Source organism: Artibeus jamaicensis, unplaced genomic scaffold (genome assembly GCF_021234435.1).
Source record: "Artibeus jamaicensis isolate MK-2021 breed Jamaican fruit bat unplaced genomic scaffold, CSHL_Jam_final scaffold_1031, whole genome shotgun sequence".
In the NCBI taxonomy this organism is placed as follows: Eukaryota; Metazoa; Chordata; class Mammalia; order Chiroptera; family Phyllostomidae; genus Artibeus; species Artibeus jamaicensis.
Window position 1 is genome coordinate 6,054,377 of NW_026522026.1, and position 23,243 is coordinate 6,077,619.

At 36.4% G+C, this 23,243-nt stretch overlaps 1 protein-coding gene and 1 non-coding gene across 3 annotated transcripts in view; one reads left to right on the forward strand and one right to left on the reverse strand.

Moving 5' to 3' along the window:
• The first annotated feature begins 1,983 nt into the window (after positions 1 to 1,983).
• MRPL1 (mitochondrial ribosomal protein L1) overlaps positions 1,984 to 23,243 on the forward strand; it is a 52,231-nt gene continuing 30,971 nt past the window's right edge. The window contains exons 1-6 of one of the 2 annotated variants that reach the window (XM_053655700.1): positions 1,984 to 2,122; positions 3,276 to 3,384; positions 14,551 to 14,809; positions 17,369 to 17,452; positions 18,713 to 18,784; positions 22,776 to 22,887. In XM_053655700.1, the coding sequence (XP_053511675.1) occupies positions 2,092 to 2,122; positions 3,276 to 3,384; positions 14,551 to 14,809; positions 17,369 to 17,452; positions 18,713 to 18,784; positions 22,776 to 22,887 (667 nt within the window). In that variant the 5' untranslated portion in view covers positions 1,984 to 2,091. The remainder of the gene's footprint in view (positions 2,123 to 3,275; positions 3,385 to 14,550; positions 14,810 to 17,368; positions 17,453 to 18,712; positions 18,785 to 22,775; positions 22,888 to 23,243) is intronic. The other variant, XM_037147077.2, reaches the window with a different exon arrangement.
• On the reverse strand, positions 18,486 to 18,612 carry LOC119050662 (small nucleolar RNA SNORA25). The gene has a single exon (XR_005082798.2). It is a non-coding gene; the product is annotated as a small nucleolar RNA SNORA25 (small nucleolar RNA).

A 23,243-nucleotide genomic window follows, 5' to 3' on the forward strand; every position in this document is an offset into this window, starting at 1 on the left:
ATCACAGATGAGGAATCTGAAGCTCAGAGAGGTATAGTAACTTGCCCCAGGTGACATGACTAGTAAGTGATGATACTGGGTTTCAGTTCCAGGAAGTTTAGCTTCAGAATGCCACTGCTTAACCAGAATGTTCTGCTGCCTCTCTTCAATGAGAACCACATTATGTATTACATATTTAGCAGCTCAGAGTTCCCATTTCAGAGGGTGGATTTTTGTAGTTTTTGTAAGTCTCAAGCTAAATAATCTCTTTAAATATTGTTATATATAGATAACTGGACTCTGGACACCACCTGACTAAAGTCATGAAATTCTACTGTTCAAAATGGGCAATTAGATAACCTGTACTTCTCCAGGACATTGCTTTAATAAGGCTACTACTACTACAAGCATACTACAAGAGTTCCAATGTTAAATATTTAAATTCTCTCGTTTTATCAGGAAAAATAAAGAAGTACACAGATAGGGGCCAACTGACTCCAGCTACAGAAAGGGAGGGATGTAGAGTCTAAGGAGCAGTGCCTCTGGGTGTTTGTTTTTGTCTGAATGGATTTGGTGAACTTGCTCCAATTCTGGTATATCCTCAAATGAAATTCATCTTTAAGTATCGTGTGAGCAATGGTTGTTTTGGTTTGTGAAAAGAAGAAAGGGAAAGAATGAGGGAGAAAGGGAAACAATAAGGGTAGATTTAAGTTGTTAGAATTTGTTTTTTGGTATAACATCCATAAATGGGTTTGGAACATTTGTAGTAACTGCTTGCATGTTAACAAGACAGGAAAACAAGTTAGAAATATTATTCTTCATGTAGATAAGAATAATACATAAATATGAAATAAAGCATTTGTAAAATTCCTAACTTTGGCCCAGTCTGAGTTCCTGTAGGCAGCTTCATGGAAGCAAGTTAGTTTTTGCAGGCTTGCTATTCTAAGTGAGTTACTAATTCATGGATGTGTATGTTCACTTATTCAAAACACATTTATTGAGAACCTCCTATGTTCCAGGTACTGTAGAATGTGCTAAGGTTAAAAAAATGAATAAGGCATAATTCCTGCCCACAGTGAGCTCAGATTTGTGGGAAAAACAGATATATTGTGGTGATGGTTGCACAATTTTGAATGTTTGAATTGTACAATTTAGATTGGTGAATATTATGGTATGTAAATTAAATCTCAATAAAACTGTTTAAAAATAAACAAAACCAGATATAAGCTCTGGGTACTGTACAAAATTATGAAGGGATGGCTATAACTCAGCTTGGGGAGGAAAGGAGGGAGGCTTCTTCAGTGAGAAAAGTCTGAGCTGAAACCTTTTTTTTTTTTTTAAAAAAAAAAAAAGGTTACCTAGGTGACGTGGTACAAGATATTCCAAACAGAAGGGACAGAATGGACAGTGTGGTGATGAGAAACCCTGGGGGAGTGGGGGAGGGGAGGATGTTGGCTAGAGGTTTGAAGCTGGGGCGGTGGGCGGAGGCTAGAAGCTGCTCCAAAGGTGGTCACCGGAGGGTTTCATTTAAACTGGGAAGTGATACAATCTGTCACCAGATTTGTTTTAGACAAACCATACCAATAGCTGTGACGTAATGGAAAGGATGCTGATTCTTGTCTACTTTCTCAGTCAGAACCACCTGTGCGTAGGTCTCAGCTCTGTCATATTAAAACTAGATATGTTATATACATTTAAGTATTATTATTCAGTTGATCCTAATGACAGTTTTTGCCAGCAGGGGCAAAATGTAGTACTGATTAATGTTAAGATTAATTTACACCCCCGCTGATTTTGCGCTGAGTTAAGAAAAAGTTTGTTAGTGATTGGGATGTAGAAAGAGCCGATTTCCGTAAGGATGTTTAGGCTGCCCTCTCGGAACCATGAAACTCAGTTTCCTAGGCACACGGAGGACTGAAGGTAACACAGCCACGGGGCGCCGGCTTCCAGTGCCCTCCCACGTCGGCCAGAAAGACTGTTTTCTGTTCCCGCCCCTTTCTTGCTCCTTTTAATCCCTTCCCCCTCTGCCAATTCCGGAAGGGAACCCTGTTACAATTTCTTTCAAATTGAAGCGTAGGACTTATTTTACCAACACAATCCGGAATAGTCAACATGGCGGCGCCCGTAAGATACCTCAGTAGAGGTAAAGTAAGGTGTCGTGTGGGCTTACGGGGAAAGACTCCTGGCACAGAGTTTCCTGCTGCAGCAGAGTGCAAGCTAGACTCTCCTACCCACGGGTCTGCACTGGGAGCTGGAAAAGCTGCCTGCTCTTTTTGGGCTCTAAGGTCTCCAAAGGGTCACTGCTACTGAAAAGCGACCTTTCAGAGGTCTCCTTTCTGGAGCCGTCCACCCCAGGATTGGAATGGGAGGGGGATGTGCATCGTTTCTCCTTCAGCCACCCTTAGGGACAGAGGCAAGGACAGGGTTCTATCTGATACTGGGGGCGAGGGGTGGGTTTGATACGTGAAGTTAGCTCTGGTAAGAAAAGGTGGTATATATGTGTGGCTCACAACTGTAAACACTAATGTTATAAAAGTGCTTGCTAGTGCTTCAGAGTATTACACAGTTGCAGGAGATTTCAATTATTAAACTTCCAAAGACGTCGTCGATTTGGATCAACATTTTTAGTTTGGCAGCTATTTCAGACATACTTCTTGGCAGCAACTCTTCCCAGCATTTTACAGCCCCTTTTTTGTACAATGTTTTTTACTTTTTAAATTTTGTGTTTTCGAAGCACACTGAAACGTATTGTTATTAAGCTAGATTTAGGTGGAGTCAGCATCACCCCCATTTTACACATTTCAGATATCTATACGTGCGTGAATCTTTTGTTGGCCTGCTTTTTATTAATTCGCCATTCTATACCTTTGCCAATACCATAGTGTATTAATTACCATCACTTTATAGCAAGTCTTGATCCCTGGTAAGTTAGTTCCCTTCATTTTGTTCTTATCTTTCAGAAGTACCTTGAGCAACTCTGTGAATGTATTATCTATTTATGAAAAAAGAAAATTTAAATTATTTAAAACATTCAAGATACACATTCTGCAATAATATAGCTAACATATTCTGAGCCTGAACTAGATTAAGTTAAAACTAAGCGAAGAAAAAATTGTTCAATTAGTTTTGTTTACTTGGCTTTAGTTTCTGGAAGTGGAGTGTCCATTATTACACTTTTCAAAGAATGGTTAAGACTCGCAAAATGTTGAATGTTTTTGTTCTGGAAAATGATTAAAACTAAAAATTGTGAGTGTAATTATTTAATATTAATAATTTACATGTATTTTTCTTTCAAGTCTTGATACATCAAAGGCGTAGCATCTCTAAGATGGCCTATCAGACACCTCTTCATCCTTGTTCTGCAGGCATTCAGGTGCCCAGTAGACATTTTGCTGCTGCTAGGAAGTAAGTATTTTTTGTTTTTAGTTATTTTATTTGCTATCATTTAAAATTCTGATTAAAAAATATTATACTTGGTTCCATAAATAGATACAGGGACATAGAGTTGTAAAATCTGTTATCTCTGCTTCTTTGACTATAGTCCTGAGTTAAAGATATGACTTATTATAATAATACTTAACATTTATTGAACCCTGACATTCAATTATGAATTTAGTCGCTACAGCAACCTTATTTAGAAACTCTGTTAGAGACAAAAAGCAGGGCAGCAATAAGTTATGTAATACTTGCCCAAGGTCACAGAGCTAGTAAGTGTTGGGGCTAGGATTTTGTGACATAATAAATATTTGCATCGGTTTCTGCTCGGTTCCTGACATAGAGCTCCTAAAACCTTTGTAAATCTCCTGGGTGATAGGGATGTCAGAAGCATCTTTTGTTCCAATATTGGGTCTTTGACCCATTTCCTGATACAGATCTTCTAAAACCCTTGTAATTCCTTGGGTGATAGGAGCACACTATTAGTAACAAAGCAACTCTTGGTGTGCTCCTAAATTGGGTCTGGTTGAAACCATGATTAGAAACTTGGAACTTTCAGCCCCACTCTCAGTCCTCCACTGAGGGGAAAATGCCTATGGATTGAGTTCATAATTGATTGTGCTTACATGAAGAAGCCTCCATAAAAATCTCTGAACTATGGGATTCAGAGAGGTTCTAAGTTGGTGAACACAATCCATCTGTCAGAGAGTGGCACTCCAAAACCCAGTGGGGACAGAAGCTGTTGTGTTAGAGACTCTTTTCGATCTCGCCCATTTATCTAGCTATTCATCTGTATCTTTTATCATATCCCTTATTATATAATAAACTGGTAAATGTTAAATAAGTGTTTCTCTGAGTTCTGTGAGCCATTCAAGTAATTTATGAAACCTGAGGAAGGGATTGTGGTACACCCTGAATTAATAGCCTATTGATTGCCAAATAGCTGCAGCAATTTTGAGAAAGAAGAGCAAAGTAGGAGGGATCACAATATTTGATACCAAACTGTATTACAAGGCCACTGTAATCAAAACAGCCTGGTACTGTCATAAAAACAGGTACATAGACCAATGGAACAGAATAAAGAACCTAGAAATGAACCCAAGTCTGCGCGATTAATATTTGACAAAGGGGCCAGGCAAATACAATGGAGTAAAAATAGCCTCCTCAACAAATGGTGTTGGGAGAGCTGGACAGCTACATGCAAAAAAAAGAAACTCGAGCACCAGCTTACACCATACACAAAAATAAATTCAAGGTGGAAAAAAGATTTAAATGTAAGTCGTGACACCATTAAAGTCCTAGAGGAGAACATAGGCAGGAAAATCTCAGATATTTCACGCAGCAATATTCTCACTGATATGTCCCCTAGAGCAAGGGAGATAAAGGAAAGACTAAACAAATGGGATATCATCAAAATAAAAGGCTTCTGCACGACTAAAGAAAACAGTATTAAAATAAAAAGAGAACCAACCGTATGGGAAAACATATTTGCCAATGATACCTCAGACAAGGGTTTAATCTCCAAAATATATAAAGAATTTACATGACTTCACTCTAAGAAGTGAAGCCCAACCCAATTAAACCCACCCTATTAAAAAATGGGAAAAGGACTTGAACAGATACTTCTCCAAGGAGGACATACAGAAGATCTAAAGACACATGAAAAGATGTTCAGTATCAGTAGCTATCAGAGAGATGCAAATTAAAACCACAATGAGATACCACTTGACACTGGTCAGAATGGCCATCATAAACAAAGGAACAAACAACAAGTGTTGGAGAGGTTGTGAAGAAAAGGGGACCCTAGTTCACGGTTGGTGGGATTGCAGACTAGTGCAGCCACTGTGGAAAACAGTATGGAATTTTCTCAGAAAACTAAAAATGGATCTGCCTTTTGACCTGGCAATTTCACTGCTAGGATTATATCCTAAGAACCCTGAAATACCAATCCAAAAGAACCTATGTACCCCAATGTTCAGAGCAGCAAAATTTACCATAGCCAAGAGTTGGAAGCAACCTAGGTGCCTAGCAGTAAATTAACAGACCAAAAAACTATGGTACATTTATACAATGGAATTCTGTGTAGCAGAAAGAAAAGGAGCTCCTACCATTTCTGACAGCATGGATGGAACTGGAGAGTATTATGTTAAATGAAAAAAGTGAGGCAGTGAAAGACAAATACCATATGATCTCACCTTTAACAGGAATCTAATCAACAAAACAAGCAAGCAAAATATAACCAAAACACTGAAATTGAGAACAAACTGACAGTGACGGGGGGGGGGGGCGAATATCAGGGGAAAGGGGAAGGGTTTGTAGGAACAAGTATAATGGACAATAACAGAGAGGGGGGCAGAAACAGGAGGGAACAGGGGAGGGCTGGGGTGGTGGGCTGGGATGGGGGTAAAAGAGAAAACTGTACTCGAATAACAAAGTTTAAAAAAACTATAAAAATAGCCTATTGGTCAGAAGTACTGGAGGGTGGGCCTTGTGATTGGCATCTGCAGTGGGGGCAGTTTTGAGGGACTGAGTCAGTAACTTGTGGGATCTAATGCTAAACCAGGTAGAAAGTGTCAGAACTGTATTGAATTGTAGGGTACCTTGCTGATATCAGAGAATTGGATGATGTGGGAAAAAATCCATGCATTTGGTGTCATAATTCTTGTGAGTAGAGGAAAATAGCTCTATTTACCTATACACTCTGTTCTGTTCTTGCTTGCTTTTAACTTAACCGCATATCTTGGAGATTGTTTCAGATGGAACTGTATAGTCATTCCTTTTTTTAATTATAAGTGACATATAACATGCTAGTTCCAGGTGTACAGCATAATGGTGTGATATTTGTATATATTGTGAAAGATTGACCACAATAAGGCCAGTTAACGTCTATTACCATACAGAGTTACACATTTTTTCTTGAAATGAAAACTTTTAATATTTTTCTCTCTTAGCAATTTTCAAAATATACAATACAGTATTATTTACTATACTCATCATGCCATACATTATAGCTCCATTACCTACTTATTTAACAATTGGAAGTTTGTACCGTTTGATGATCTTCACCCATTTTGCCTATCCCTCACTTTATCCTTCTGCTAACTACTAGTCTGTTCTCCCCCTCTCTCTTTAACTTCCACATGTAAGTGAGATCCTATAGTGTTTGTCTTGTTCTGACTTCCATCACTTTGCATGTCCTCAGGGTCTATCCATGTTGTTGCAATTGGCAAGATTTCCTTTTTCATGGCCTAATAATATTCCATTGTATACAGGGTGAGGTGAGGGGAAGTAGGTTGACAGTTGTGAGTGTGAGAAACACAGAGTTGAATTCTTATATTATTATTAGTTATTGTATTACTCCCCATACAAACAACTGTAAACCTACATTTGCCCTACCCTGTATATACCACATTTTCTATGTCCATCTATCCATCGATTGATACCTAGGTTGCATCCATGTCTTGGCTATTGGAAATAATGCTACAGTGAACATGGTATATTTCATTATATGAATTTAACATAATTTAACCATTTTCTTATTGATGTACATTTACCCTTTCAATCTTTTGCTATTACAAATGATACTGCAGTGAATAGCCATGAACATAGATCTTGTCAAGTATTATGAATACTTTTATAGTATAAATTCTGAGAAAAAGAATTTTTGAGTCAACAGATGTGCGCATTTATAATTTTGGTAGGTAATACCAAATTACCTTAATAGAGATCTTGCCAGTTTATATCTTTACCAGCAAGTTGTATTAAGATGCCTATTTTCTGATATACAGTATAGCCAAAATTTTTTATTGTTGCTAGTTTGGTAGGTAATAAATGGTATCATTGTGGTTTAAATTGTATTTTTTTTAATTATTGAGGTTGTATATCTTTCCACGTTTAAGAACCATTTATTTTTTCCTTCCTGTGAATTTTCTGCTTTTGTTCTATTCCCATTTTTTCCTTTGTTGATTAGTAGGAACTCTCTATATATTATAAATTAACACCTTTGTGCACTATAAGGTGATTGAACTGTGGGACTAGAGGAATGGACTAAATGCTAAGGGATCACAGATGAAAAGTCAGTTCTACCTGGAAGAGAGTGGTGCAAGAAATGTTTGAGCTGGGGTTAGAAAGATAGGATTTTGCAGGGGAATTTGAGGAAGGTGTTTCAGTGGTATAGACGTGAAGTAAGTGATATGGATGTTACACAATAATATGACTTGAACATAGGATAAAGAGAGAAGTGGTGGAAATATAAGTAGAAAGGAGGCTTCCTTTGAGTGTGAATAGTACCTAGATTCCTTTTTGTTGCGGAGAAGGTTCAGAAGTATTGATTGTGCCTGCCCACAGCAGTGAGAGTGCCTCATTTCCCATGTTCCTACCAGCCCTGGATACCATCAGTCTTTATTTGTGTTTCTTCAGTGTATTTCTAATTTACATATTTTGTCCATGTTTCTGTTGGGTTGTTTGTTTGTTTTTTTTTTCCTGCTTTGTTAAAGCATTTGTTTATTAGGGATATTATTTTGAGAATATTTTATCTTTATATGTTTTCTTTTATCCTACAGAAATTTGTCATTTTATGTCTTCAAATTCTATTCTAGTACAACTTTTAAAATTTCACCAACCTAAAAAGTATGGTGTTAGAAGTATGCACACTTAAAAAATGAAAAATTATAGCAATTTTTTTCCATGCCTGACAATGAGTGATTCAATAGCTTGAAGGAATCAGTATTCATTATTAGAGTTGTGGTTTCAATTTTTTAACCTACTGACTTAATAATATACCAAAAAATAGTTTTTTCTTGGCTAATTTTTAAATTCAGGATCTGAGACAGTAGAGGGGCTTGTGCTTGCCTTTTTCCTCTCATTCTGAATCTCAGCACTCCTCCATGGGTGTGCAAACGTGTGTGTATACCATGGGTTGCCAGTGGCAGATCCTGTTTAAAAAAGGCCACTGTGTCATCTCTGACTCTGGCACTGTTCCTCTCTTGACAATAGGTTATTTTTCTTGCTTCTTGAAGTATTTCAGCATTTTTTGTGGACTGCCAGACATTTTGTGTGGAACATTTGAGACTGAAGTACATTATATTAATTCCTGGAAATGCTCATGCCTCTTCTGCCAGGCACATGAATCAATCCAGTCAGTTATCTAGGGTTTGGTTTTGTTGTTGCCATGGTTATCATTAGCCTCAAATTTCTGTGCTCTCACTTTGTGTTTTGGGTGGGGTCTGGGATGCTGGAAGGTTTTTCTCAGTATTCCTGGTGTATGATCAGTTTTCTGCCTTGTCTATGCAGCTGTGGGGAAGAGGATTCCGGGGTTGGGGGGGTGGTCTCTCTCCATATTCTTGTGCCTACCCCTAGTAGTAGACTGTCCTTGCTCGGTGCTCGTTAGGCTGGTGTTAGGTGTATGTGAGATTCTCTGTTTTTCAAATCCAGCCTTCATCTTAAGTAGGCCCAGTGTGGCTAGACTGTGGGGATGGGGTTTTCTCTGTATTTCTGTCCCTTGCCCCCACCCAAGATATTGCAGATCTTGTGTGAGAATGTCTGGTCCCTTCCACATCCTTATTGGTAGAGGATACTGCGTGCAGGACTGTTTCCTGCCCTACCCCCAGGGGTAGAAGTTTCGGTGGGGTTTTTTTCCATCTTTCCCCTACACTGAATGGGTATTTATTTACCTGTGCCCTAGAGGGTTTCAGGGTTACTGCTTTTCTGGCTGAATTGGCCAATCTCTTCCTTCCCAGCACGCTCAAGGGAGAATTTCTAGTCCACTGGCCTGCTCCGGTAATTCCCAAGAGTATCTGGCGGAGGTCTTTGGAAAGGCCCTACAAACTGAGGGTGAACTCCCCTTGTGTTTAGATCTCCCAGGGGGTTTATACTGTCACTCAAGCCCTAAAATTTTAACTGATTTTTTTCCTTACCTGCTTGCTTTTCTCTCATATTCTGCTACAGGTGAGTCGTGCCCTGATGGTGCACCTGTGGGGTTGGGGTAGGGAGTGTGGTTGACTCCTTGGATTTCAGTTACCCTGGGATCTCAGCTCTGTGACAGATTCAAGAAAAGTTGTGATTTTTATTTGACTCTTTATTATTGTTAAAGCTCTTTTCAGATTTTGTTTTCAATTTTTATTTATTTGTATTATTAATGACTGGGTTTTATCCTGTCAGCTTTTACGTTGTAAACGGCAGCACACCTTCTGCATTTAGTTTAATGAATAAACCAGCATCAGAAATGTTAGTGAATTTATTTGTGATTTACACTGTGAAATAAGAATTCCAAACATTGACATGCCATTAATAGTTACATGCCCTAGGCATTTTCTCTTTAGTTCTGTTCAATTCAGTTTAATGTGACACAAGTTGTATACCCGGCCACCTACCCTCTTCCTTCAATGTAAAAGGTTTCTGCGGTCTTCAAAGGACTTGGATCTTCGGGGTCATAGATTTTCAAAGGTCTTGAAATTAACTTTACTATAGCACTGATTTTTTTCTTACATTGTTTTATTTGGGTGTGACCGTGGAGTTATTTTTCCCTTTCATGCTTTTGCTGTTATGGGAGACATGAGGCAGGGAGAAGGTTATTACCTGAATACAATCTCTTACTCATTTAATCTCTGTGGTTTAGTTACCCAGGTAACTGCAGCTCAATTCTGTTCTCTTTGATTCAGATTTCCAGGTGTTTCTCCCTCATTTTTTGGAAAAAACCTTTCTAGTGTGATTTATTTTAGGCTCTAAGAATTACGGTATTTAAGCTCTCCTGATAGGACCTTGCATAATTACATGAAGAGCAAAGTTCTTCTGGACATGATTCTTATGAATAAAGACAGACATTTTTTGGAGGTCATGGAAAGCAGGTAGTGGGTCTATGAAATTAATTATTGTTTTGGAAGAAAGTGCTTTCCTTAGAGTCCTTTTGATCTATGTCATAATGATTTATACTTTTTTTTTTTTACTAAAGCAGCATTCCATTTGTAACTTAAAAATATTTTCACTGAATCACCTCAAATATGTATTTTGTAAAATATGGTCCAAAGTATAAGTAAGTTGTTGTATACCCAACTCAGACTCTTTATGTATCAAACTTTTGTTGAGTTTTGTAAATATTTATTAATTTAAAAATTATAGTTTAGCCCCTGGAAATTTCATGTTAATTGCAAATTAAATGGATAGGTTCAGCCATGATTAAAAATTTAGTGGTGAAATCCACATTTATGTAAAGGAAATCTGTAGGTTATGGCTGTGACTCTTAGTCATTTTATTTTAGGTAGAGAGTTTATTACTAAAGCATGCTCTCTGGAATCCTTCTTCCATTGGCCTCACTGCTCTTTTACTAAATATAGAATAAAAATGTGGTTTCTCCAGTTTAGAAGGTTTCGGGAGTTTGTGGAGTACTTCCCAGGTAGCTGAGATGTGTTGCATGCATCCCTTTGGGCTCCTGCTGAGACATGTCCTCACCTGTGTCCTATTAAAAATGAGCATTGACATTATCTGCTGTTCTGTGAAATTGTTCATGGGCTTTGAGGGTATCGTTGACAGTTGTGGTAATGAAGTTTTATTGAGTGCTAAAAGTGAGAGTGGAATTATACTTTTGAATGGTTTTTGAGGTTCTTTTTTAAAAAAAATTATTTTGCTCTCACTCATTTCTTGCACATAAATTTTATAGTACCTCGTGTTAATTTTCTGTTGCTGACATAACAAAGTACCACAAATCATGTGGCTTAAAACAACCCAAGTTTATTATCTTGCAGTTTTGTAGGTCTGAAGTCTAATGTGGATTTCATGGGCTAAAATCCAGGTGTCAGCAGGACTTCATTCCTTTCTGGGGCTTTGGGGAAGAATCTGTGTCCTTGCTGTTGCCCGCTTCCAGAGACCTCCTGCATTACTGGCTTGGGTCCCCCATTCTCCATCTTCCGAGCTGGGAACAGCAAACTGAGTCCGTTTTCATGCTTGAATTTCTCCTCTCTCCTCATCTCAGTCAGATGCAGGTGGGAAAGGGACAGCTTTCTCTGTCCTCGAGGATTCAGTGTGGTTAGACTGGGCCCACCTGGATGTTCAGGATACTATCCCCATTTGGAGGACTTTCACCTTAATGACATCTGCAAAGTCCTTTTTGCTGTATAGATGTGGACATCTTTGGGAAACTATTTATTCTGCCTACCACATAATTCAAACATCATTATCAAATATTATTTCACTAACTTAAAACGTTTATGGCTAAAAGATTATAGGTGTGATTTGAATTAATGCAGAGAAAATATATCACCCTCTAGTTTTGTCTTCTTAGCTTCAAACTCTTAACTGCAATTCCCTGTTGAACATATGTTTTAGGTATTCTGTAAGCACCTTGTTAGCTTTTGCAATATAACAAACCACCCCACAATTATTTGTCATCACCCACATGTCTGTGGATCAGCTGACCTAAGCTAGGTTTGGATGGGTGTCACTGATGACCTTGGCTGAGCAAACTACATCTGTGAGTAGGCAGGTCAGGTGCCAATTATCTAATCTCGCCTGGGGCTCCATGGGGGCAGCTCTATTTCATATGTCTCGTCTTCCCAGTTTTGGGTTAGCTCAGGCATGTTCTTATGAAAATGGCAGAAATACAAAAATACAAGGAAATACATGAAGCCTCTTATAACCTAAACTTAGAGCAGAAAGACTGCCACTTTTGCTTGATTCTGTTGGCCAAATGAGTCACATGGCCAAATCAGGGTGATGGGAAATATATATACCTCACCTCTTTAAATGGGAGGAACTTAGCAAAGGAACTCAAATGGAGAAAAGGTTGTAAAAAAGTAATATAAACAGAGCCATTTTATTTATTTTTTAATCCTCACTCAAGGATATGTTCACTTGTTTTAGAAAGGGGGGGTAGAGGGGAGAGACAGAGAGAAAGGGAGAGAGAGAGAGAGAGAGAAAGAAACATCATTCCCTTGCCTCCTGCACGTGCTCTGACCCTGGATGGAACCCGCAGCCTTTTGGTGTACTGGCCTTTTGGTGTACCGAGGAAGCTCTAACTGAGTCACCTGCCCAGGGAAAAACTGAGTCATTTTAAAATAGAGTTGGAGCTGCCATCCCAGAGGAACTTGCTTTGTAAGTCTACTCCTCAGAGCTTTGGAATGTTAAAACTGGGTAAAATAACCTTTAGACTGTGCCCAAAGCAACATAAAATTCTAAACAACTGTTTGCAAAGATAACAAGAAAGCAGATAATATGGCTATGACTATTTGGGTTTCTGCCTGCATCAGTTTTTCCAGACTACCTATTTGTTTGGATCTCAAATAAATGCTGCCTCTCTCATGTTGGTTTTGTATTTTAGGTTAACAGGGAAAAAAGAATTGGAGCCAATGATGCAACCCTACACTCAATTCTATATTGCCCCAAACTGCACTCATCTTTGTGACTGCCTTCCTGTTTTGTTTTATTTCTGGTCTTAGTTAATGATACCATTCTAGGCCTAGTCACCCAAGCCAGAAACCTAAGAAGTATTCCAGAATCATCTCTTACCCCTTTCCTGTATTCAGTATTTATCTTGTAAATGGCTTTCTAATCTCTCATTTTCTGTTGCCTATTACCCTCACTGTTTTGGTTTAGGCTGTCATATCTTCTTGAGAAGAAAGGAAGGAAATAGTCTGTTACTTGTCTCCAATTCAGCTTTCTTTAAACCCTCCCTTTAGGTTGCAGCTCCAACTGCAATACAGGTGTCACTTCTGCTCAGTGGCTTCTTTTTCATTGCCTCTAGAGGATGCCTCCTGTTACCAAAATTCACCAGCCTCATCTTCTGCTCTTTCCTGTCTTCTGCTTTACTCTTTAGTTCAAGAGTCAGCAAAATATGGCCAGTGGTTAAAAAAATTTGGTCCGCAGTCTATTTTTGTATGGTTCTTGAATTAAGAATTAGTCATTCACATTTTTGAATGACTAGAAAAATAAAAAGTGTTTTGTGACACAAGAAAATTATGAAATTTAAACCAGTATTTATAAATAAAGTTTTATTGGAACACAGCTCTACTCATTAATTTTTATATATGGCTGCTTTCACATTACAATGGCAAAGTTGACTCCTTGAGACAAGAGACTGTAAAATACTTGCTATCTGGTCCTTCATAGAAAAAGTTTGCCCCCTCTGCTCCAGTGAGGTAGAACTTGTAAGAGCTCCTTTGTGTACCATTCTCTTTCATGCCTCAGTACTTTTATGTTGTTTCTTTGTCTGGCTAACTCTATTTTTTAAATAATAGCTTTATCGAGATACAATTTACACATTTTACAGTTTATTTATTTAAAGTATAAAATTCAGTGGTTTGTAGCCTAGTCACAGAGTTGTGCTACCATTGTCAAGTCAATTTTAGAACATTTTCATTGCTTTCCAAACAACCCCATGCTCCTCATTAGCAGTCACTCCTCATTTCCTTAATCCCCTCAGCCCTAGACAGCCACTAAATCTGTTTTCATCTCTACAGATTTGCCCATTCCTGATTTTTCATATAAATGGAGTCATATAATATGTGGTGTTTTATGACTGGCATCTTTCACTTAGCACAATGTTTTTAAGGGTTATACATATTATATCAGATATCAGTATTTCATTCCTTTTCATTGCTGATTAATATACCCTTGTATGAATATAGCACATTTTATGTATCCATTGGGGAAGAGATGATGGACATCTGGTTTGTTTTTACTTTTTGACTATAATGAGTAATGCTGTCATAAACCTTTGGGTACAAGTTTTTATGTGGTATGCATTTTCATTTTTCTTGGGTATATACCTGGGCTAATTCTTTTTTATCCTTCAAGAGTTGACTTTGGGTCATGTCTTCTAGATCCATTTCCTAGCCTCCTAGCTAGATTAAATGTTCCTTCCCTACAGTTTAACACCGGTATGTTGAAATGATCTGTTTGCATGTTTATTCCTCTAAGTTTCTGGAGAGCAGCATCAATGCCTTATTTGACTTTGTATCGATTCCAAAGAGTACAACAGTTCACTTAATGTTTGTTGAACTAGAAAAACTGTAAAGCATTCTATGCTTTTGAGTGAGAATAAACTTTATCTTTTGTTATTTTTTCTGTCTTAGGTACATGGGCTTTTTTTAAAGTTTCTTGGACTACGTATAGAGATAACTGATCTTGAATTTATCTTTTTTCAAGGCCTGAAAAGAAAACAAAAAAAGGTACCAAAGGAAAAACATCAGACGAAAAAAAAGATGAGATAGAAAAAATAAAGTCATATCCCTTTATGGAAGGTGAACCTGAGGATGACGTCTACTTAAAACGCTTATATCCAAGGCAGATATACGAAGTGGAGAAAGCTATTCATTTACTTAAGAAATTTCAAATTCTGGACTTTACGAATCCAACACAAGGAGTTTATCTTGATTTGACACTGGATATGGCACTGGGGAAGAAGGTATATAAACTCAATTAAAATGAATTTATTTGTGGACAGTGGCTATATAAATTGCCGTTCCTGTTTTTAAAACTTGCCTTTTATAGTAATTTTTAGAAAAACTTTTGCTCTTTCTGTACTTTAGCATGAAAAATATGTTTGTTTTTTAACTTTACAAATATAAAATAGAATGTTAAGCATACTCTGCATAGTTGATGACATATATCTCCTATTTAGCAGAAAATCATTGGTATAGATTTCAACAGTAGTAGTATTAAAATTAATTGGGGTATTACTGTAACTTTGAAAAATTACTTAAGCTGAATGTCATGTTCCTGCTCTGCAAGCGGGGATTTTGGATTAGCACATTGGCCTTCAGAGATTTCCTTAGAGTTTGCATGGGTGGAATGCTAAACCCTCTCGTTGCTTCAGTTAGAACCTTTGGTTTGTTTATATATTGCAGTTCCATGGAAGACTTTTGTTTATAAAACTCTAAAAGTAGGAAAAACACTAGATTGGAATTGATGTCCACTATAGCTCTAAATTTTGCAAGTTTCTCATTTAAGAAATGTAATTTTCTTGGAAATGATATTTAAATTTTTATTCTCAGCATATCTTTTTTGGTCAAGCTCAAAGGTATAAGTTGTTGAATACAATTCAGGAGTCACTGAGCTTGTGGAAGGAGGCAGCATCCAAGTGCTTAAGAGCATGAGTCCTGGAGTCAGACTCCAGCAAAGGCCAGTCTCCTGAGGTCACCAAGCATTTCCTCCTCGAGCTTGGGCTTCTGGTTTAACCTCTTCAAATCTCAGTTTTTTCATCTCTAAAATAGGAGATAAAGTGCTTGGTTCAAATGGTTATAGCAAAGATTGAATGAGATAATGCATATAAAGTACTTGGTAGTTGTTTAATAATAACAATCAACATTTACTGGAACTTGTTATGTACCAACCACAGTACTAAATGCTTTGCATGCATTTTCTCATTTACCCCCATAGTAATCTCAGAAGAAGCAGCTGAGACACAGAAAGTGAAGTAATTTGCTCAAGGTGACAGAGTAGGGGGTAGGGTTAGAATTTAAACCAGTCTGTCTTGTTTCTTAGTTTGTATCAGAACAGTTTGTACTAGCTTTGTTATAATTTTATCTTATACCACAGTATTACTGTTAGTTTACTTATTTCAGAAATATTGTGGTGTTCAAAATGATCACTTTCTCAGTCAACTGTTAATGTGTGTCATAAAGATGTCTTATAGGACTACAAGTTTCATAAATGGAAGCCACTTATAAACTAGACACATTGAAAGGGTACTGTTGTCTTCCTGAGACATTTTTTGTTCTTGATAGACTGCTTGTACGGCAAGCCAGTATTCCCCAGGGGATGCTATTATTATGATTGCTTGCCATTAAAAATGTACTGAAACCAGTTGTGACATGTTAATAGCAAAGGAATGCCAGTGAATAAAATTGAGTTGCATGTCTGGTAGAATGTGTACTTAAGAGTTTGTGTCTCTTGTCTGAAAAGAAATCCTCAGGAAGTTTTTTCTACTCAAAATAAACTAAAAATGCAATTTTTCAGTTTTAATTAGGAAAGAACCCTTTTTCTCTTTTTTTTCCAGACCTTAGGACTGCACAAAACTCTGGACCTAGAGCTTGTTTCCTTGTGAAATTTCCCTGAGAAATCTGAGGCGCAGGCCTAGACACGTCCTTTACGAAGCAACTGAGTTGTTAGGCCCTAGAATCTCCACCCATATTTGGGTGCCTCAAGTGCATTACTTTAGATTTTCCAATTCTATTCCTAAATATATCTGAACGTGTAGGTGATTTAGGTTGTTTCAAAGTAGACCCACTGAAGCAAGAGCCTTTTAGGCTTGGCATTCTGTCTTAGGTTTCGGGTTAATATCACTGTATCGTTTAGAACCAGTGCTGGAGATCAGGGGTGACCCACTGAGCTCATTAGCTGGATATTCTCTGTTTTTTAGCATGTACAGTTAAATTCGTGTCCTCCTTGATGATGTCAAAAGATTGCATTTTCTTTTTTTTTATTTTAGAGGGGAAGTGAGAGAGAAAAGCATTGAGTTGTCCCACTTATCTATGCATTCATTGGTGGATGCCTGTGTGTGTCCTGACTGGGGATCAGATCTGCAACCTTGGCATATTGGGAATGCTCCAACCGAGTTAGTTACCTGGCCAAGGCTAAATATTCTTTTAAATTTAATCAGTGTGGCAAATATTTATTGCCATCCATGTGGAAAGCATTGTATTAGGTGCTGGGGGAGATATGGGTATGCAAATACGTCTCTTAAAATATGAGAAACTGTGATGAATAATGTAGAGATAGAAGCCAAGTACCACAGAGAGTGGCGTTGGTAAGAGAGATACAGATTTTCATCATGGTTTCTTACAAGAGAAATACAATCTCTTTTGCCTTAAATTGTAATCAGTGAATAGTTCTGGACTGATGAGAGGATGTGTAGTAGAATTAAAACATTAAAAACAAAATATGTCAGTTCTTTTTATAGTTGAGAGATACAGAAAAGATGAATAAATTTTTCATAATCATTTTTCCATTGTTGTGGATTTAGAAAAAAGTGGAGCCATTTGCCAGTGTTCTTAGGTTGCCGTACCCATTCATTTCAGAAGTCAATAAAGTTGCTGTATTTACAGGGGTGAGTAACCTTTATCAGTGTTTTATGCCATTTAATTTAGTATAACACATTAATCAATGATTAGAGTAACTGAATGAGTAGAGCTGCAGAGAGTTCTAGAATTCACCTAGTCTCATTTTCCCCCATTTGAAGTTCAAAGCAGTAAGACGACTCATTTGAGGTTATGTTGTTAGTGTGAAAAAGCTAAACTAAAACATTACCTTCATTATTATTAGTCTACAATATTATGTTTTTCACAGGATACGAAAGAAGAGTATAGAATTTATCCTACTAGCTCCTGCTTCTTACTCAAACTCCTCAAACAACAATAAAATTATTTTAAAGCAGTGGCCCCACATAGTGCTCTGAAGACATGGAAACCACACTTTAAAAATATCTAGCCTGGAAAATGAAGAAAGTCTAAGCTATGACAAAGGAAGTAATAATAGCCTTTTGTCAATCTTTTTATATTACAAACCTTCGTTTATAGTGTGTATATGAACTTGCTTTGTGAAGTGTTTTGATTCTTCTTCATCTGTCACTCTTTCAAGAAAGAAATTCTTTTTTTCCAGAAGAGTGGAGCATATGGCTGTTAGAATGCCACAAAACTTTAGTAACTAAGGCAGTGATACATTTTCACAGTAAAACCAAATGATATAAATGGAATGTGGAGAAAAAATAACTAATACTGTATATCTTTTTTTAAATTTTCAGACAATAGGCTAAATTTTGGTTCTATCACTGATTAAATTTTAAAAAACTTTTCCTCTCTATATTGGTTTTATAAAATGTCTTCATTTAAGTTAGCATAACTAAGTATTTTTAATCTTTTACTTTTGGAAGATGATATATTTATGGCATTGGAGACTTAGGTTAAACCACTTGGCAGGTTCCTAAGCCTTATTTTTTTGTACTTGCTCATGTTACAAGAAATACCTCAGTCATCAACAAATGCATCAGTATGCACCAATATTTCTGATGCATCTCATTGAAAATTGACAGATTTTCAATTCACAGTAAAAGCCACAATTTTTATTTTATTTTATTTTTAAAATTTTATATCTCCACAAGAAAACATAGCACTATTAAGTGTCTATTACATCCTATGGAGAATTTCAATCTTAGGTCACAGTGTTAAGAGCTCCTGGTTTTGGTCACATAAGCTCTCTTTGAAATGACCTATACAATTTTTATTTTTAACTGTGATATTATTTCTGACAAAATACTTGAAAGTAGTGTGAATTTGTTTAAAGATTGTTTCAAACTATTGTATTTTGGTAGAGTGCATCAGAGATTAAAATAGCAGAAGAAAATGGAGCTGCATATGCAGGAGGAACTAATCTCATTCAGAAGGTATAGTGTTATTCTCACATTCATTGGTTACAGAAAGTATTGTGTTATCTTAGCTATCCATTTATTTATTATATGTGGAACATAGCCACTATATTCATATATTTTGATAAATGGTTAGTAGAACTTTATAGAACATAGAACAGGGAAATATCTCCTGTTCTTTTGAGTTTCAAAATCAAGCTAAGAAAAAACTATCCAGACATTCTGATATGAATTATGCCTGATTGATACTGTGATTGTTATTTTTCTTGCTTCCTGTGTGTTTTGTGAGTTTTGAGGGTAGATTAGAAAAGGTGGTATGACTCTTCATGGTTTCAGTGTGAGATTTAAGTGAAATCCTAAAGGTAGCACACATAGATATCGCCATTCATGTTCTGGAAATCATATATTTGTTTTGCCTTTTTTTTTGGAGTGAAAAGTGTGATTAATTTTACTAGATCACAAAAGATAGTTATCTGACCTCTATAATGTGGTACTTTGGATTACTTTTGACTTTTTACACATCACCCCTCAACCCCTTCCCTTCAGTTCAGAGTGACATAGGCTCAGCATGGAGGCAACAAATGATTATGTAGCCTACCTTGAGAAAAAAAATTGTGGAGCCTGTTCAAAACAGGACTTTTTTCTTTAAAAATACGTAAGAAGAATAGGCATGTCTGTTGACTGTTGGGAGTTATTTCTTCAAGTACAAATGATTTTCCTTAACATTCTTTAAAATATTTTCCAAATTTAATCATTTAGGTTTGGGAATGCATTTCCTTTTGTTTTCAGAACAGGAAACAGTGTGATTTGAAAATTTGTCTTTTGTCCCACATTCAGATTTTGCTTAGGGGAAGTTTATACTGGAACCCTCCTTTGGGATGTATAACAGCGCTTGTAGTTTGTTTTTTATCCTTTCTTTTTAAAAAAGATTTTATTTATTTATTTTTAGACAGAGGGGAAGGGAAAGAGAAAGGGAGAGAAACATCAGTGTGTGGTTGCATCTGGTGGCGCCCCCTACTGGGGCCTGCAACCCAGGCATATGCCCTCATTGGGAATGGAACGGGGATCCTTTGGTTCATAGGCTGGTGCTCAGTCCACTGAGTCACATCAGCCAGGGCTGTATTTGTTTTTTTCTCTCCCAGTAAAACTATAAATTTGGTGCGGGTTCTGGATTTTTAATGGAAGTCTCCAGATTGACTTTTCAGAACAGAACTAATGGGAAATATGAAGAGATTATGCTTTCATACAGATTTCAGGTAAAGGAGAGTGATATTCAATTCTTACTGATGTATCATGAATTTTAATTTAATAAAATTATTAAACATAATACCACACAGAGTCTTCTGAGATTGAGAGTAGAGGTTGGTCTCTGGAGGCAGAGAACTATTCTTATTAAGCTTGCGGACTGCCTTCCATTTTCTTCCTGAAAGCATAAGAGTATCTTACAGAACTGTCATAGCAGCAATGGAGTTTACCTTCACTCTTTAAATGTTAAGAAGTTAACTTCTAAAGCATTATGCTAAGTGAAATAAGCCAGCGGGTGAAAGACAAATACCATATGATCTCACGTTTAACAGGAATCTAATCAACAAAACAAACAAACAAGGCAAAATATAACCAAAGACACTGAAATTGAGAACAGGGGGACAGTGACCAGAGGAAAGAGGGGAGGTAATTTCAGGGTAAAGGGGGAAGGGTTTGCAGGAACAAGTACAAAGGACACATGGACAATAACAAGGCAGGGGTGGGAATGGGAGGGAGGTGGGGAGGGCTGGGCCGGGATTGGGGTAAAAGGCAGAAAACTGTACTTGAACAACAATTAAAATAAAAAAAAAGAAGTTCGCTTCTCAAGAAAGTAATGATAAGAGAGCTGGAAGTGTTCTGTCGCATTAAGTTAATTAAAACATATTTGAAAAAGTAACCCAAATAAGGAAACCCAGTATATTTTGAAATTTTTTGATAAATAAAATGTTATTATAGAGACAGAATTTCTCTTTCAGTGCCTCAATAGTGATCTATTATTAGAGAGGAAAATGTCATCTATATAAGGCATCATAACCAGTACAGTTTTGCATGTTACCCCCTGGTACCTGTTAAAGTGCATCCATGGTATTTTTAGAGGTATTCAGGTATAGAAGTAAGTAAATTCAGTACAGTTTTATAAGTAGTATCTTGTCTGCCATTTTTGTTTACACATTTTTGTATTTTTTAACTAGCTTAAATATTATTATTCTTAGTGCTTCTAATAGGTGAATGTAGAATAAATTTACTGAACTTTTAGTTGTTTCTTAGGTAAGAAAGGTCTTAGGTAAGACCTTAATTTATTTCCACAATTTACTTTCCTTTGTTTTGAAATACCACAAGTATGCATGGTTCTGAGGAAATTTAAAAATAATTTTATTTTTACTTGTCTCTAAAGCATAATTTCACTCTATTTAATTTTGTATTCCAATGTAATAGAATGTTGTAATGTTAAGATCAACTATAGCATAACTTTCCAATGTAATTTTAAATTTAATTTAATTCAAAGAAACATGTTTTAGGATTACTCTTGGAAGGTCTTAGAGTAGAAAATTCACATACTGTTCTTTGACATTTCAAAATCGCATCTGGCTTCACAGTTCCAGCGATGAGAGCCCTGGTTCTGGATCCATACTGCCTGTGTTTAAGTTCTTTGTCTGTCCTGTGTACGGGCACAGGTTGACTCATCCTCCCTAAGTTTTCAGTTTCCATCTGGAATGTGTGGTCAGTAGTAGTACTTGCCTTGTAGGGTTGTTGTAAAGACTGGATGAATTAAATTATGTGAAGTATTTAGGCGAATGCTTGGCATGTGATAAGTGCTTGTTTAAGTTATTATTATTAAGAGGAACACTGTGTTATTTAGGGAATAAAAAATTTATAAAAAGAAAGAATAGTAACAGGATGAAATTTCAGAGTCACAGCTTAGTTTTGCCAGAGTTCAGGTCTTTAAGGTTCACTATAATCCCCAACCATGGCTTTGAATGACATAGGATGGTAGGATTTCAAGCAAAAAGAATCATTGATAAATTACAGATTATGGCACAAATAATGCCCCTTTTAATTACATTAAAGTCTTTTATTATAAAACCATATGTAAGTAATTCTGTAACATAACAATATCATACTCAAGCACACCATATGACATTTTAGGTGAAATATTAAAATTGCTGTCTGTCTCCTGTGAGACATTCATGTACCTTACCAACCACACTCAGTGGCATTACTTCTGCTGGCCCTTATATTTATTGCCTATGCAGTATTGTTCTAAAAAGTTGCTTCATTTTATAATCAACTAAATTTTTAAATGGAGTATGTTATAGTAGTATAATAATTATTATGGGTGCTTGCCTAAATTAAATTAAAAATGCCTTTCAAAATTAATATTATTTGTTCTTAGAATGGAATTAGGGTATGGAAAAGAAACTGTAAATGAGCTTGTCTTTGACAGTCCCACTGTTTTATTTTTAGTTATTGGAGGCAAAGAGAATTTTAATTTCAATTCTTTGTGAAAATAATTACAGATTCGGTTCTCTTGATGCTCTGACTTTAGGAAGGGAGTGTGGTTGCTAGTGATTTGGCAGCTAGTGGTTATTAATGTTACACGTGTGTACTGCAAAATTTTAGGCATGTTTCTTTGATTTTAATGGACATATGAATTCAGCTTTGGGATATTATGAGCCACATACACATCAGTGCTATGTGCTGGCTTCTTAACACATTTACCTAACATAACCTCATGAAAGAATTAAACTTATTAAATATATATATTTTAAATGGATGTGGCTGTTTTTAAAAGAAAGGTCAGAAAATGTTTTGATTCTAATGGTTTTCATAATTGTTAAATGTATTCATATCCTTACATTTGAAGAAGAAGTTGTGGTTAATGTCTGTTTTCTAAATTATAAGGGAAATTATTGCATTATACTTTATTTTCAGAAGGAAAAAGTTTTTCTTAAAATCTAAGGTTATCTTTTTTTCTGATTTTTAGATTTTGGATGATGAGATTCAATCAGACTTTTATGTAGCTGTTCCAGAAATAATGCCCGAGCTTAATCCTTTAAGGAAGAAACTGAAGAAAAGATTTCCAAAGCTTACTCGAAGTAAGGGAGAATTCTTTTTATTATTTTTATTATTTTAATATACTATCAACAACTTTCTAATATATGTTTAGTTAGAAAACAAAATTGTTAATATAATATGTAGAATAAAGGATATGTCCTGGTATTTGAGTTTTGTGTTGTATAAGAACATGCAGATTTGATTTTTTCCTCCCTTTGGCATTGATATTGATAGTCTATTATAATTTGAAAACCTAATTACTATGTAGTACTTTAAACTTAAGTCACGTTCTAGCTTGAAATTAATTGAATGTATTACCTACCAGGTATGTTACCGTCATACTGATTTTTACCTCCTTATCAATATAATATGTATGCTAATTTACATCAGCATTTAC